This window comes from Camelina sativa, chromosome 9 (genome assembly GCF_030686135.1).
Source record: "Camelina sativa cultivar CO46 ecotype springtype chromosome 9, ASM3068613v1".
NCBI lineage: Eukaryota > Viridiplantae > Streptophyta > Magnoliopsida > Brassicales > Brassicaceae > Camelina > Camelina sativa.
In genome coordinates, this window is record NC_141888.1 from 31,767,944 (window position 1) to 31,782,471 (window position 14,528).

The 14,528-nt window shown below is 35.9% G+C and overlaps 3 protein-coding genes, 1 non-coding gene and 1 pseudogene across 5 annotated transcripts; 2 read left to right on the top strand and 3 right to left on the bottom strand.

The window, feature by feature from the left end:
- Positions 1-4,319: 4,319 nt before the first annotated feature.
- On the bottom strand, positions 4,320-4,643 carry LOC147939047 (pentatricopeptide repeat-containing protein At3g56550 pseudogene; annotated as a pseudogene).
- A 417-nt stretch (positions 4,644-5,060) lies between these two features.
- LOC109126481 (NAC domain-containing protein 55-like) lies at positions 5,061-6,004 on the top strand. The gene is made up of 3 exons (XM_019230053.1): positions 5,061-5,343; positions 5,468-5,745; positions 5,825-6,004. Exons 1-3 carry the CDS (start codon positions 5,061-5,063, stop codon positions 6,002-6,004), a joined length of 741 nt encoding a protein of 246 aa, XP_019085598.1.
- LOC109126482 (pre-rRNA-processing protein esf2-like) lies at positions 6,004-6,993 on the top strand. Its single transcript, XM_019230054.2, has 5 exons — positions 6,004-6,256; positions 6,374-6,437; positions 6,525-6,592; positions 6,688-6,777; positions 6,872-6,993. Exons 1-5 carry the CDS (start codon positions 6,004-6,006, stop codon positions 6,991-6,993), a joined length of 597 nt encoding a protein of 198 aa, XP_019085599.1.
- A 2,369-nt stretch (positions 6,994-9,362) lies between these two features.
- Positions 9,363-13,464, bottom strand: LOC104712232 (protein LONG AFTER FAR-RED 3). Of its 2 annotated transcripts, none has more exons than XM_010429084.3 (15): positions 12,949-13,464; positions 12,687-12,853; positions 12,412-12,513; positions 12,149-12,221; positions 11,905-12,011; positions 11,703-11,826; positions 11,357-11,551; positions 11,152-11,237; positions 10,732-10,839; positions 10,514-10,609; positions 10,332-10,430; positions 10,171-10,245; positions 9,957-10,088; positions 9,769-9,884; positions 9,363-9,674 (listed from the first exon to the last, which is right to left on the bottom strand). In XM_010429084.3, exons 1-15 carry the CDS (start codon positions 13,025-13,027, stop codon positions 9,500-9,502), a joined length of 1,734 nt encoding a protein of 577 aa, XP_010427386.2. In that variant the 5' UTR covers positions 13,028-13,464; the 3' UTR covers positions 9,363-9,499. The 2 variants fall into 2 exon arrangements, with proteins under 2 accessions (XP_010427386.2, XP_087320801.1); XM_087464675.1 differs by having other exon boundaries at positions 11,905-12,069; positions 12,949-13,161.
- LOC147939048 (U5 spliceosomal RNA) lies at positions 13,341-13,458 on the bottom strand. Its single transcript, XR_015567679.1, has one exon. It is a non-coding gene; the product is annotated as a U5 spliceosomal RNA (small nuclear RNA).
- Positions 13,465-14,528: the final 1,064 nt, after the last annotated feature.

The following is a 14,528-nucleotide window of genomic DNA, read 5'->3' on the forward strand; positions in this document are numbered from 1 at the left end:
CACCAAGAATTGAATAATCTCTTGATTTAAAAACCTTTAAATTTCTGTGTTTTTTTTAACTCTTATTTTTTCTACCCTAATAGTTGTAACTGTTGAAAGTAATTGTTGTTCTATTAAATATATGATAACGCTTTATTTTTCTCCTATTTCTAGTCGTTTTACAAATATTTACACAATTACTATATGTTATGATAAAAATATCTAATTTGATATTTATGAAATCTTTATATTTTACTTTGATATTTTTTTCATTTTGTTTTTGTTTAATATTTTAGTTTTAAATGTAAATTTTATTTTTAGTAATTATAAAAATATTATAAAATAAGTGAATTAATTGATGCATTAATTTTAGATTTTATGTTTCTTTAATGATGTGGATTAATTTGTTAAAATTAAAAATTAAAAGTGATGAGGTGGAGGAAGGAAAAGAGAGAAAAGCCAACTTTATATATATAGATAGATATACGATTAGTATCTCCAATTGATACTATTGCTACATTTACTTTTTGTTCAAATAAACATCAACGATATTTGAACATAGATCTCAATTTGATTAATATAAACATCAATGATATTTGAACATAGATCTCAATGATATTAAAGCTCTCACAAGTGTGTAAAAAAGCAACAAAATCAAAATAAATGTGTAAAACACTACAAATTAGTGGTAATATAATTTTTGGGTTGTAAAAACTAATATATTTCCCGTTCAACTCTCGTTCAGTCCATGATGTTTTATTACAATCCAATGAAAGCCCAGACCAAGCCCAAAACAACACAAATCCAAGAGGGAAGAGATGGGCTGAATACTCTTTTATTTCCTTTTTGTTTTTTAATTGTAAAAGTAAATATAATTATAAAAAATGATTAGAGTCCAAGGGGCAAGAGGTGTAAAAAGTCTTCAAAATCCTTCGACCAAAGGGAAAAAGTGAAGGGATGTCTAGGGGTAAAACATGAACTCGAAACAGAGACAAAAGAAGATCGAGAAAGCCCTAATTAACACCACTATATTATATCATGTCTGGAATACAATAGAACCGTAAGGATGTCGACATTGATGAAATATTTGCATACAAGGTAGCACTTGAAATAAATGAGGATCATGAACCCACGTCTATATTAGAGTGCACTCAAAGTAAAGATTGGTTAAAATGGAAAGAAGCCATTGACGTGGAGTTGAATTCATTAAAAAAAAGGAATGTGTTTGGTCCGATCTTAAGGACACCATTCGATATAAAACCAGTTGGACATAAATGAGTCTTTGTAAGGAAGAGAAATGAGAATAATGAAATCGTGAGATATCTTCCATAGTTAACTTTACTTTCATCTTTATTTCAGGTTCAGCTTCCATAGTTTCTGTCAGCCTCAACATCTGTTTGCGGTGCATCCCTTTGTCGTAAATCCTCGTCACCTGGTCCCCGGTCATGTTTCTTACCATGGTAGACCCAGTTCTGACAATCGTCTCCTCCGACGTGGGAAGGATAAGGAAAGTAGTCTCTCCCTTGCCGTCGTCCTCCGACTCCTCGATTATCTCCACCACCTTGCTTTCTTCGTCGGTTTCAGACATCTCCACCACCCTGGTTTCTTCCCAGAAAGGACATTTGGCCTTTGAAGGTGAATATAATTTTTATTAGATCTGGTATTAGTTTTTTTTTAGTAGATCTGATCTGGTACCTCGAAAGATGCGATGATCCTAATCGATTTATGAACACCTCCTATCATCGTCAAGCTTGTTTTGCTGATGGAAAATTTTGTTTCACCGCCGATGACAGATGTTATCGTATCTCTCTCCACCGTCTTCTTCGTTCCTGTCGCTGACGACACTTTCATCACCACAGTTTCCGACCCTGGCGGAGTTGTTTCTGTACCTTCGTTCTTCCAGTGCCTCTCTTCTGCATCGCCGGCGGCGTTCTAGGATGCTCACGAGATTGACATTCTTAGTGACGTCCTCATTTTGAGATTTTAATTTGAATTTCAAATTTCAAAAAAGTTGGTGTAAAGAGAGAGAATAAAAAAAAAGTATCCAAGAGAGAACCCTAAAATGTATCCTCCCTTATTTAATAACATTAAAAAGTATCTTATTTATACTAATGCCCTCTCTATTTATCTTCTAAATTTTCATACTGACAGTTATTTTCGATAAATTTTCTAATATTTTGTACTAAAAACAAGCCCACTTCTTTATTGGTTACAGAGCCCACCAAGCCCACTTCTTTGTTGGTTAATCCATATTTCTTGATTTAGAAATTTTATTTTCTCCTTTATTTAAACTGTAATTATTATATTGCATTCTTTTTTCCTATACATAAACGAATACAGTAAACATAAAGTTTGTTAATAAATTACCGGATAATTGCCGTTCATACAAATTAATGAAAATGTAATCAAATTATGTGGAAAGAAAAAACTTTAATAAGAATATTATTCTTTGTTTTTCTCAATTTTAATCGTATTTATCATTTATTTTAATAATTAAGTTTATTATAACCATTGCATATAATATACTTTATATTTTTAGAAAGATAAGATATTCTGCTCAGAATCTAGCTAAGTTATCCCGCAGGCTCAGGCAGAGGTGGATTTGGAAACTGATCCTAGCCCTCCTATAGTTTCAGGGCCACCGGTTAGGGTGGCAGCTGCTACCCAACCCACGACTTTCTCGGGTTATTGCTACTTTTTAGATGGATCGTGGAAAACAGGTGACCGTTTTGCAGGAGCTGGATGGTGGTGTACCTCGTTCCAGTCCGCGTCACCGACTAGGGAGCCATGAATTTCCGACGAATACTTTCTCCATTACATGCTGAAGTTGAAGTTTTTATTTGGGCGATGCGCTGCATGATTGGACATGATTTCAGAAATGTGGCTTTCTTTACAGACTTGGTGAAGATGGTGTCTTCTCCTTCGGACTGGCCAGCTTTCTCGGCGTACCTTGACGACTTCAAGATTGATAGGAAGGAATTTTCAACTTTTTCTTTATCTTTAATTTCTAGAACTGCTAATGTAAGTGCGGATTCTTTGGCACACCAAGCGCATATCTCTTCACACCATGTTTTGTTTGTAAACAATTTCCCACCCATTTGACTCGTTTGAGCTGATCTTTTGTTGATAAAAAAAAAAAAAAAATCTAGCTACTCAAGTCGGCTCATATTGCATTGTAGTAATATTTTTTGTATTAAATGAAATTATTGATTAAATTTTTTGTTCTAAATACGGATAGGAATGGATAATGATGACAGCCAAGTTAACCCTCACCATCTCTGGACACAAATCGAACAAACAATAATCTGATGTCGGTTTGGTCTCGTTGAGATTGAAGAAGGATCTGATGATTCTTGTTTATCTGAATTCTGATGATGAAGAAGAAGCTCCAAAATATTATTGGTTCATAGATGAGATTAGCCTCCCACGAACCGTCGCGGATACTGATTTGGTTTTATGCCAAATGTTGTAAACTACATTGTATGCTAATTCGCTCATATCATGTGAGAGGCCACCACTAGGACTTTATTCAAATAGCCACAAGTAAACTAAACTGGTCTGTGACAATTGCAACCTAGCTACTTCGGTTTGTTAATGTTTTGGCTACATAAATCATGAAAAACAGAGAAAAAACAGAGAGTAGCTATTACGTCAGTCATGGTTTTGTTTCTTCTTCGGCACGTTTGGCCAAAGCCAAAGGTCTTCGTTCTATCTAATTGCAATCACCGGCTCCATATACATTTTGTATAACATTTTACACATTGTATCGAATATTGTCACCATTACTCGTTGCAAGAACAAACAGCACCTGCATGCAGCAAAGTGATGTGAAAACGTGTTGGTTAATGCATGAATACTGGTTTGAGTCTTCTGGCGATAACCAGATGGTATGTGTTTCTTTCTTGGGTTTCAAGCTGTTAAGATTCTGATGTTTGGAATTTTATATGAGTTTAGTTTTGGTTGGTGTCTGTAGCCTGTAGGTCGATCATGCTTCGTTGCTTTTAATGTCTTGATATAACACACTTATACACAATTTTTCTTTTTCTTCTCCTAAAAGCTTTTGCTTTCCTCTGAAAGCCTAAATATGTGTAGCTTTTGCTATGGACAGATATAAGAGATCCGTGTAGACCAGGTTCTTTTAAGTCTGATGTTGCAGAAGATTCATTTAGTTCATCTGCATCCTCAGCAAACAAATCATTGCGGAAACAAAACACCGATCACAGAGTAAAACATGCGAATAACTATCCATTAGCGTAATGCACACGAATCTAACACCGATAGAGAGTAAACCAAGCTAATGAAAAAAACCTTTTTTTTTAGGCTGACTGAGAATATTGTTGTCACCAGTACTCGTTGCATGAGAAGTGATGAAGTCGAACTATATCATCCCTTCCGAAAGCTTTTGATACACATTTTGTAAAAGAATGGAAATCTCTGCAAACTCTCAGATTCTTTGTGATCCGAAGTGTTGTTCCTGCCGGAGTTCTCATCAATCCATATGCAATAGCCAATTTTTCACTGTGAAATGTATCTGCAGATCCTAAACACCGGTCAGAGAGAGTAGGAGTAGTTTCGTTCGAGTCCTCTGGCTTGTAACCAGCTAGAATGGCACGGTGGATTACTTCCCTGATTTCTGAGTAAATATGTGCAGACTCCGGATGCATTTTGTCATTAACGACAAATTTGTGAACTTTATCACCAATCTCTAAACACAGAAGAGTGAGAAATCTCAGCGCAAACCTTTAGCTCTCCACAAATGTCCTAGCATCGGTCAATTCTTTTTTTTTTCCTCTTATTTTTGAATAACAAAGATAAAAACTTTAAATATATTTAGATGAACAAAGATAATATCAAATAAGTCTCGAAACATATCTAAATCTAATCTATTTCGAATCCAAATACATATTGTATATCTTTTCAAAATTTTGATTAAAATTCATTATGTATATATGGCCACCGTCTTATTACAATCCATATAAACAAAAGATACATGCATATATCATAAACCTACGTTGAAGCTCTTATAAATCATATTACGTACTTTGATACTTTGATATCTGATTGTCTAAAGCTACTCGATGATGTCGATGCCTGGAAGAAACAAGCGTAAAGAAAGATCCTTGCCAGAAGCGGAATCGGAACCGTCAGGGAATCCTTCTTCTTCAGCTGATCATAGTTTGTCTTCTCCTCCTCCGACAAGACGATTTTCCTTTCCGCCAGGTTTTAACTTTAGACCAAACGACTTGGACGTCTTCTTGCTACTTTGCCGGAAACGAGACTACTTGGGCGGAAACAGAGACTTTTTGGTCGACCTTCCTATTCATCTCGTGAACATCTACGAGTCCAATCCAGGAGAACTAACAGGTTTGTCTCCATGTAGAACAAATTCATTACTCTTTAATTATTTAAGTTTATTTTTATCAACTTTATCTTTTCTTTCTCTTTGTGCAATCGCTTACTTGTATTTGTTTTGGAAATATGTACGTAGTGAAATTCAAGAAGGGTAATGATACAGAATGGTTCTTTATATCGAAGAAGAACAAGATGGGTAAAGGTGGGAAAAAGCAGAAACGTTACGACAAAGGCGGATACTGGCACGCAACAGTTGGTTCCAATGAGATTGACGGTGGACAAGGCCTCGTTGGTAACAAAACCGCACTAAGATACTACGTTGGGAAACAACCTAATGGCGTAAAAACTAGTTGGTTGATGCATGAATACTGGGTTGATCAGTGTCCGCCTTCTGCTTCTGCAAGGTATCTATGCGTTTCTTGGTTCCCAAGTTAATTATTAAGTTTTTGTTTTTATTTTATTGTGAGTTTTATTTTGGTTGGTGCGTGTATAGGACTATTCTTTGTGCAAGATCTATCGGAGTACACAAGCAATAAACAAGCAGAAGAAAGCAGAGGACGAAGAGAATGAGCAGCAGCAGCCTCCTACTGTCGACTATCATCAACCGCAGCCTCATCATGATATTTTGCGTATCAACAACAATATCATGATTTCAGCAGCTGCTGAAGAATGATGCAGAGTGACGACGAGCTTACGAATGGGATTTCCCAGGATGAGGAGGAGTCGAAGGAAACAATGAAGAGTAGTCAAAAGGCTGATAGGAAGAAGAAGAAGTTGAAAGAGAAATTGCTTAAGGAAGCTTCTAAAGCTGACAATAGAGGGGTTTGCTACTTGAGTCGTATCCCACCACACATGGATCACGTTAGACTTCGCCAGATTCTCTCTCAATTTGGAGAACTTGGAAGGATTTATCTTGCACCTGAAGGTGAGGTTTTTTATACTTTTGAGTCCTTGTTTTAATGTAAAAAAAAAAAAAAAAAAACACGTGTTGGTCATTCTGTATATCGAAATTAGCTGATACATTTAGTCAATTTCTATTCAGGTCCTGAAGCACAAGTGCACCGTAAGCGTGCTGGTGGATTTCGTGGGCAAATGTTTTCTGAAGGGTATGTTTAAAGATATGGGTTCAAAACACTTCTCCACATTGATAATTTGGATTCTTTTTTGTATCTTATTCTGTTCACTGACTGTAGGTGGGTGGAGTTTGCTAAGAAAAGTGTAGCTAAACGGGTTGCAGATATGCTGAATGGAGAACAAATTGGTATATTACTAATGAGTCATCTGAGTATGTATAGTCGACAACAGGTTAAATCTACACGTAAGTGATTATTAATGTTTGCTGTTTTCTTTGCTCAGGGGGGAAAAAGAAGTCATCAATATACTATGATATTTGGAACGTCAAATACTTGACCAAATTTAAATGGGATGATCGTACTGAAGAAATTGGTATTGTTAACCACACAACTTCTCCTGCTGAACTTCTTGACCATTTTACTTTTCTATATGATCTCTAATCTACAAAGGGATTTGCTTTGTGCAGCATACAAAAGTGCTATACGGGAACAGAAACTAAACATGGTTCTTTCTGCTGCAAAGAGAGAGAAGAACTTTTATCTATCTAAAATAGAGAAGTCGCGTGCCATGACTGAGATAGATAGATAGATGCACGAATGGAAAAGGTGCTCACTCTTTCGAAAGCGCTGTTTTAAATTGAGAAATACTCTTTCTTATATGTTAGTTGCCTGGTTGTCTGAAAATTTATTAGCTTGTGATCTCTTAATATTTGCTATCAAAACTTCTAGAATTGACTTATAGCCTTATAGGCCTTCTCGTTAGGAGGAATTCGATTGTTTGTTCCTCTCTCTGTAAATCTCACTACTCTAACTTGATATTTAGTTTGTAATGTTTCTGTTTTTTTGCGGTGGGCAGAAACGAAAGATTCGGGTAGCAATGCTGAAGCAGCACCAATCTTTCCACAGAGGGTGGATTCGCCAGTTCAGACAGAAGAATTCAATTAAAAATGAGACATCTCAGAGCAAGCCTGGGCTCTCCACGGATGTCCTAGCATCGGTCAGTACTCTTTCTCTTATGTTTGTAGAACAAATAAGTTTTTGTTTAGTAGAATTAGGTGAGAAGCATCACAGGTCGTTTACATGGCCGAGGCTGCTTAGCTGGGGTAGTAGATCAATCTCAGCATATATAGTAGCTGCTTAAACCTAAATCGAGCCCACATTGAAACCTGTTGAACTAATGCATTGCTAGTCCAACTAGTACGTTTATAGATTGCCTCATTTGCCTAATTGCTCAAATCAAATCAGTATGCATAGTCAGTCGGTTGTATCTTAAAGCTTAACTGATTATTAATACTTAGTGTGCTGGTTAGACTCGTATAGTATCTGTGTGCAGCTTTCCAACCCGAATCTATCGACTATCATATATATCTGACCCCACTATGGTTTTCATTGGCTGTTCCGGTTTAGCACGCCTCATTTACATGCATATGTTATCATATTTATGGTTGTGTCTATTCTTTTTGCTGATTCAGGTGTTCGGCGGTTCTTAAAGATTAAGAGGCATGTGAAGACACTGCGAATTGGTCATAGCTAAATGGAGAAATCATTGATCAGTTCCATAATATATGAATGTTGTTTACCATTATTTTCTGCATGTCCACAGGGAAAACCTTCAGACACTTGTAGCATTCTGTATTAATGGAAGCACTAAACAAACTTATTCTCCAAGGATACTTTTGTCAAGAAATATACATACTTGACCTTTCCGCCACCAAAAAAGTAACTAAAAGAAGTTTTAACGTACACAAACATACATTATATGAACAAATAAATACCAGACGGATGCATCACATGGAAAGAAAAAAACAATCTTCAACAAAATCAGGACCCCAAGAGACTATGTGACATTATTGGTTTTCAGAAGCAAAAGACTAAACCAGAGGAACGAAAACAATCAAGTTACTAATGGTCGAGATGGATTCCCATAACTTTTCCAAATGCAACATTCAACATCTTCAACAAGAACCAAAAATATACAAGCTACTAAAGTACAAAACCAAACGACAAACTCGAATTGAATATTAACAAGTCTTATTTCTAGCTTCAAAGAAATGCAATATTGAAGGTGAATGGTATTATTTAGTAAAAGATCTGGTATTTTTTCGCATCTGAAATTTGTTGTTCATCACATAAATGCAGCATAATGAATATAAATGCTCACTCTCCCACTACTATAAGAATGTTCACTGTACACTGTACACAAATAACTAAAAACATACACCAATAAAGGAATGAAAGTGTAACCACAATATGATTGTTCGACTTCAAGATAATGAAATATTAATTACTCTGCACCGCGTCCTTCACCAGTTTACAAAACTCATCTTTATGACTCACTCCGCCAAGTTCAACTTGGGCCATCTATGCACAAGAGAAAAAAAAACATTAACTGAAAAGGAGATAAGGTAAACGAGAGAGTATAGGTTAACTTAGACAATATACATATGAGTTCAAGAATAAAGAAGACAGAAATAAGTTCAACTTAGTCATTACATAAGTCAGTGAGCAGAGGAAGATACGCGACGGAGATAAGGAGGAAGATGACAGCCGAAACGACAACGAAGAGGTTCATAGCTGCCGGAGAAATTTAAAACAACAACGAAGGACAAATCTAATATTACGTTCCACTTGTAATGGCTCAACTTCGTCAACTCTTTTTGTTCAACTTGAAGGGGTTACGTTATATATACAACAAATTAATTTCACAGTGGTCGGAGTAAGTCTAAAAACAGATACAACAAGTTAACAACAGCCAAGGATTAATTTAATGCCACGTTCCACTTGAAACCAAAATGTTAAATTATGCGAATCCCTTTGATAACAACTTCATTAGCCTCTCTATATGCAATGATATAGTACAGCTACACAAACTCATTGGCTTTTCTTCCCGCGTCCATGTCTCTCGTGCGTGGAGTGGACTACTCATCACCAACAACACTTTCTTTAATATTTCTAAAGTTTTTAAGATTTCTTGTTTCTTGAATATATGAAAGCCAAATGTCATTATCATATCAAATATACATTTCCATGAGGCCTAGAAAAAAAATTGAGAAATAATACAATCCTTAGTTTCTAAGATTTAGAGATTTCATCATTCATGGATACAATTGCTTTCCTCCTACATAAGTTGCAAACACTGAAGCAGAGCCGTCTTTCGAGAACTCATCCCACGAACTTGTTGACAAAACAGCAAAATCCGCAAGCTTCCCAGGAGTTAAAGACCCTATGTGATGATCCAGAAACGCTGCTCGTGCAGCTGATATCGTGACCCTGCGATTATCAATATCAAGAATGCTTGAGAAAAATGCATTTAGTAAAGTAGAGTAAAAAGACTTTGAAATTGTTTAGAGAAGAAGCTTAATACGCAGCAAGCGCATCGGTAAAAGTGATGCGTTCAGATGGAATCCAAGCGTGACTCCACTTGGGAGGTATTCGTTTCACCGCGGTTCTAATACTGTTCAACGGGTTAATGTCTGCTACCTGGAGGGAAAATTCACAAAGTTAAGCTTGAATTCATAGTTTGAATATATGTGGAGATTATCGAAAACGTACAGGCCAGTCTGAACCAAGCGCCAAGAGTGCATTGCCATTTAAGAGAGATTGGAATAGATAAGACTCCGTTAGGCCTCTCTCAGAACCGAGCTTCTTAACAACAGATTCAGCATCATCAAGCAAATGATCCGGCTGTACACGAGTATTAGATGTGTTAGATCAAGAAAGTGAGTTTTAAGCCCAAAATGCTCAATGCCGGGAAGTAACTAATTACCTGAACTGAAGCTACAATCTGAAGTTGACCAAACCGGTTGGCTGATCCTGGTGCCAAATGTTGGGCATGCTCAATCTGTAACCAGGACGTCAGAGATATTAAAGTACAGACAGAAGAAGCAAATAGCTCAGAGGAATAGGTTTTTAAATAGCAAACTTCACCCTAAATCTTCTATCTCGGTCTCCATTAGTTGCAGCAACGAATTCGTACATGTCAAGGATCATGTCATTTGCTTTGTCGCCTATTGCATGGATAGCAACCTTGATCGTAGCAGAATAAGATAAATAAGAAAAACTAAATAGGAAGATGAGCAAACAATGGACAGAAGTAAACAGGGAAACACCTGAAGCCCTGATTTGTCTGCTGCCATTGTGAAGTTGGAAAGTTTCTCAGGATCCATCACTAATAACCCATAATTCCTAGGTGTATCAACATATTCCTGCAAACACATATAAGACGTGGGACTTTTTAGTGCTGCTGAAGGATATAATATGAGTAATATGAAAATAATTTCAAGGAATATATAGGAGATGGATTAGAAATTAATAGTATTCTGATCACCTCGTAAAAAAGTGCACTGTTAGAACCTAGAGAGCCATCAAGAAATGCTTTGACGCCACCTAGATACAACCATTCACTCAGTACAGATCCCATCTGAAGCTTAAGATCCTACAAGTATGAAGTTCAAAACAGAATTTTAAGTAAATGCAGTTACTGTGAAAAGAGAATATGCTCAAGTTTGAAAGCACATCAAACATGGAAAGAGAATTTGAAAATCAGGAACGGCCAAAGTTACACTGACGATATATGAGATGCAGATCACAATGAAAAATGAGAAATCTCTGTAAATTGCAAAACATGAAGATGAAGAATGCTATAAAATATGCTTAAGTTTATCATGCTAAAGAAGCACAAAACTGCTTGTACATATACTCTATTCTATTTATCAGAGAACAAGAGTTGCTTCTGAAGAAATCATACCATTAAGCGTGACCATGTCGTTATCGGGAAAAACAAGCAAGTCCGTATCATCATCTTCTTCGAGGAATCAGCCCATAGATAGACATCTGTACCATAAAAAGGAGTATGGAACTCAAATGAGTTTCTATTCTATAGCTGTCAGGTAAAGAGTCATCAAATTTTCTCTAATTTAGCAGCAAGCAAGTTTAAATTTGATATATTGCACCTTGAAAGTCTTTCCAGATGAGCTCATCCGTAGTGCCAGGAAAGTATCTTCCAAGATCAACAACAGTTGTTACGCCTCTAGTCAAAGCATATTTGCTAGCTCTAAAAAGTGCTTCCCTACGTTCATCTACAGAGATTTCTTTAACCCAGGGAGTGACAAGCTCCATAGCAGCATCTATCAAAAGACCTGTCGGCTCTGCATTGATTCAACCATAAAATCAAGTACCAGCTGATGATAAGTATACACTCACAAAATATAAAGTTCCTCTGCAAATCCAAGTATTGGAAGCATAAGCAGGCCACATATTAGATGTATATACACATTACTTAAAAAAAGAAAGCAATACCGCCACTAGGCATCCTCATTATGGTTCCACCAACTGGATCTTCCGTTAAACTGGTAACACCAGCCATCCTAAGCGCAAGGGAGTTTGCCAGTGCCATATGACTATCCATCCTAATCAACCAAACCTAAATAAAGAGAAATAAACATAAGTAAAGCGATATGTTGACTATTGACAAGCAGAGAAAAGTCAGCAGGCTTCATACAGGATTATGAGGGGAGATATCATCAATCCATGATGCAGAGGGCATTTCTCCTCCCCAAACATCATTGTTCCATCCACCACCTAGAATCCATGTGCCTTCTTGTGCATCTGAAAATTGTTGTTCATCAGATAAATGCAGTGTTCACTGTACACTGTACACACATAACTAAAAACAGACACCAATAAAGGAGTGTAAGTGTAACTACAATAATATGATTGTTCAAGATAATGAAATATTTAATTACTCTGCACAGCGTCCTTCACCAGTTTACAAAACTCATCTTTTTGACTCACTCCACGAAGTCCAACTTGGGCCATCTATGCTCAAGCGAAAAAACATTAAATGTAAAGGAGATAAGTCAAACGAGAGAGTAAAGTATATTGTTTCATGTCCAAATCTGATCAAACAATGGCATGTAATCATCTACTTTCAGGTCAACTTGACAATATACATATTAGTTCAGCTGTTCAAGAGTAAAGAACACAGAATATAAGTTTGCATAATCACCTGCAATCCCCCAGAAATAAAATGAACATGTGAATCAATAAGTCCAGGCACTACAACCTTCCCTTCCAAGTTCACCTCAATAGTTCCATCTCCTATGAAACCCTGTCTTCATCGAAATATTACAAATTACATGAGAACGGTAAAAAAGCAACAAACTTTCAGATTCATTCATGCTAATGAAGTATGTATAAAAGCAGCAGACAAAGTCATCAAACCACTTGAACACAACTAATAAAGCAACAACCATATTGAACATTGAAAGAAGTGTGAAGGACCTTGAGAGTTGAAAAGCTTCCAACTTTAAGAATCCTGCCATTACGAATCGCCATGGAATCAGCAAACGGCAAAGAAGTATCGCTGGTGAAGATTGTTCCATTTCTCACTAACAAATCCGCGACGATACCAACCGGTGGTGTAAGAAGCGACTTGAGAGCTGACCAATCTGTGCGAAACGTGAATCGAATCAGTCAAAAACAGTCCAAATAAATTCTATTTTGAGACAAAAAGGAAGCTTAGGAATGGTAAGGCGTTCATTACATAAGTCACTGAGCAGAGGAAGATAGGCGACGGAGATAACGAGGAAGAAGACAGCTGAAACGACAACCAAGAGGTTCATAGCTGCTGGAGAGAATCCTAAACGAGATACAGACAACAACAACCTAAGGACGAGTTTTTTTAATGTTACTACGTGTTCCACCTTAAATGCTCCACTTGCTCAACGTCGTTGTTCAACTTGCAGCATATATATACAAAAAAGATATCCTTGTTTCGTTCCTACTTCCTATACGATCTTTCTCTTTTACAGTAAAATTCAATTTCATATTATGCATCAATTTATACAAATCCTATTGGGCTTAGAATGGTCCAATAACCGCAAACAAAGTTCGAGGCAACAAAATAAAATATTCAGACTAAAGGAGATTGTTGGGACTCACGGTGGAGTGAGAGCCCTCCAAAAATAGGCGTATGCCACTTAAGTGTGGAGAGCACACGGTATTCTTTAGTAAAAGGCGAAAGAATAGTTCGCTTTGTGCTCACCACATGGCTGCGTGCTTTTAATCTTACGGAGAGTCAAGTCTATTTATAATAAAACTTTCACTATCAATCTCTCGTAAACTTCCGATGTGGGATACGCGTTTAAGCTAATCCTTGTTAAAAGGCTTTCTGGGATATACTCAAAGCCCATTACCATTCTTTAATTTTTTATTTTTTACGTCCATCGAAAAACATACGTATACTGTATATATCGCATATTTATTTCTTATAGTGAATATGACAATCTTCATATGTTTAAAGCTTCATTTGAGGTTTTTTTTCTCTCGTTTGGTCAACATTGATTTTCCATAAGACAAATTTTTTTTTTATTTTGTTCAATGTTTCCATGAAACTTCTTAGTAAAAGTCAAATTTTAAAGAAAATAGAAAAATATATATTTGTTCAAACATTAAAATAGCAAGAAATCTGACAGAAAAAAGAAAAGAAAAACAAATTATATGTACAGCAAGAATCTAAATAGATATATTTCTTCTAAATATTAACTCGCGGAAAACTGCGGGGTAAATTTTTTTTGATAAAAATTTGTTTTAATTTATTTTGTTATTATATGATTTATAATGGTTCGTGATTAAAAATTTGTTTGCTTATATTAAAATTTTTGTATTTTAAAAATGTTTATTGTAAACTTGTCAATAAAATATTTGCATGTAATGAATAAAATTGTTTAAACTTTTTTCAATTAAACGCAATTCATGCTATAGATGTGAAGTAAGTAAAAAGATATAACTGTCATGCAAAAAGAGCAACTAAATATAGGTAGTGAAAGTTCTGGAAAACCTTTTTGAAAACAACATTCATTATTTTTTTCTGTGGCTTTCTTTTCTTGTCTGTAATAAGGACCTTCAAGCATTGAATATATTTAAATCTCAACTTAGTTTTATTTTTCTAAAGAACGGTGGCTAAAAGAAAAATATAACTTTTAAAATAGATAAGATATTATATGATGCAGGGTGATGATTTTAGTCGGTGTCTCTGTTTTTCTTCCTTTTCTCTTGCTCTGTTTTTTTCTTCCTTTTTTCTTTCTTTTGGCAATAAGAGTTGGTGTTTTCCTTTTACTTAAT

Coding starts and splice junctions, on each gene's coding strand:
- LOC109126481 (XM_019230053.1), top strand. CDS start 5,061: ATGTCGATGCCTGGAAGAAACAAGCGTAAAGAAAGATCCTTGCCAGAA. Junction 5,344..5,467: donor CAATCCAGGAGAACTAACAG/GTTTGTCTCCAT, acceptor ATATGTACGTAG/TGAAATTCAAGAAGGGTAAT. Junction 5,746..5,824: donor CTTCTGCAAGGTATCTATGC/GTTTCTTGGTTC, acceptor GTGCGTGTATAG/GACTATTCTTTGTGCAAGAT.
- LOC109126482 (XM_019230054.2), top strand. CDS start 6,004: ATGCAGAGTGACGACGAGCTTACGAATGGGATTTCCCAGGATGAGGAG. Junction 6,438..6,524: donor GGGCAAATGTTTTCTGAAGG/GTATGTTTAAAG, acceptor CACTGACTGTAG/GTGGGTGGAGTTTGCTAAGA. Junction 6,593..6,687: donor GCTGAATGGAGAACAAATTG/GTATATTACTAA, acceptor TTCTTTGCTCAG/GGGGGAAAAAGAAGTCATCA.
- LOC104712232 (XM_010429084.3), bottom strand. CDS start 13,027: ATGAACCTCTTGGTTGTCGTTTCAGCTGTCTTCTTCCTCGTTATCTCC. Junction 11,552..11,702: donor AATGAGGATGCCTAGTGGCG/GTATTGCTTTCT, acceptor GAATCAATGCAG/AGCCGACAGGTCTTTTGATA. Junction 9,885..9,956: donor CGCTTGGTTCAGACTGGCCT/GTACGTTTTCGA, acceptor TTTTCCCTCCAG/GTAGCAGACATTAACCCGTT.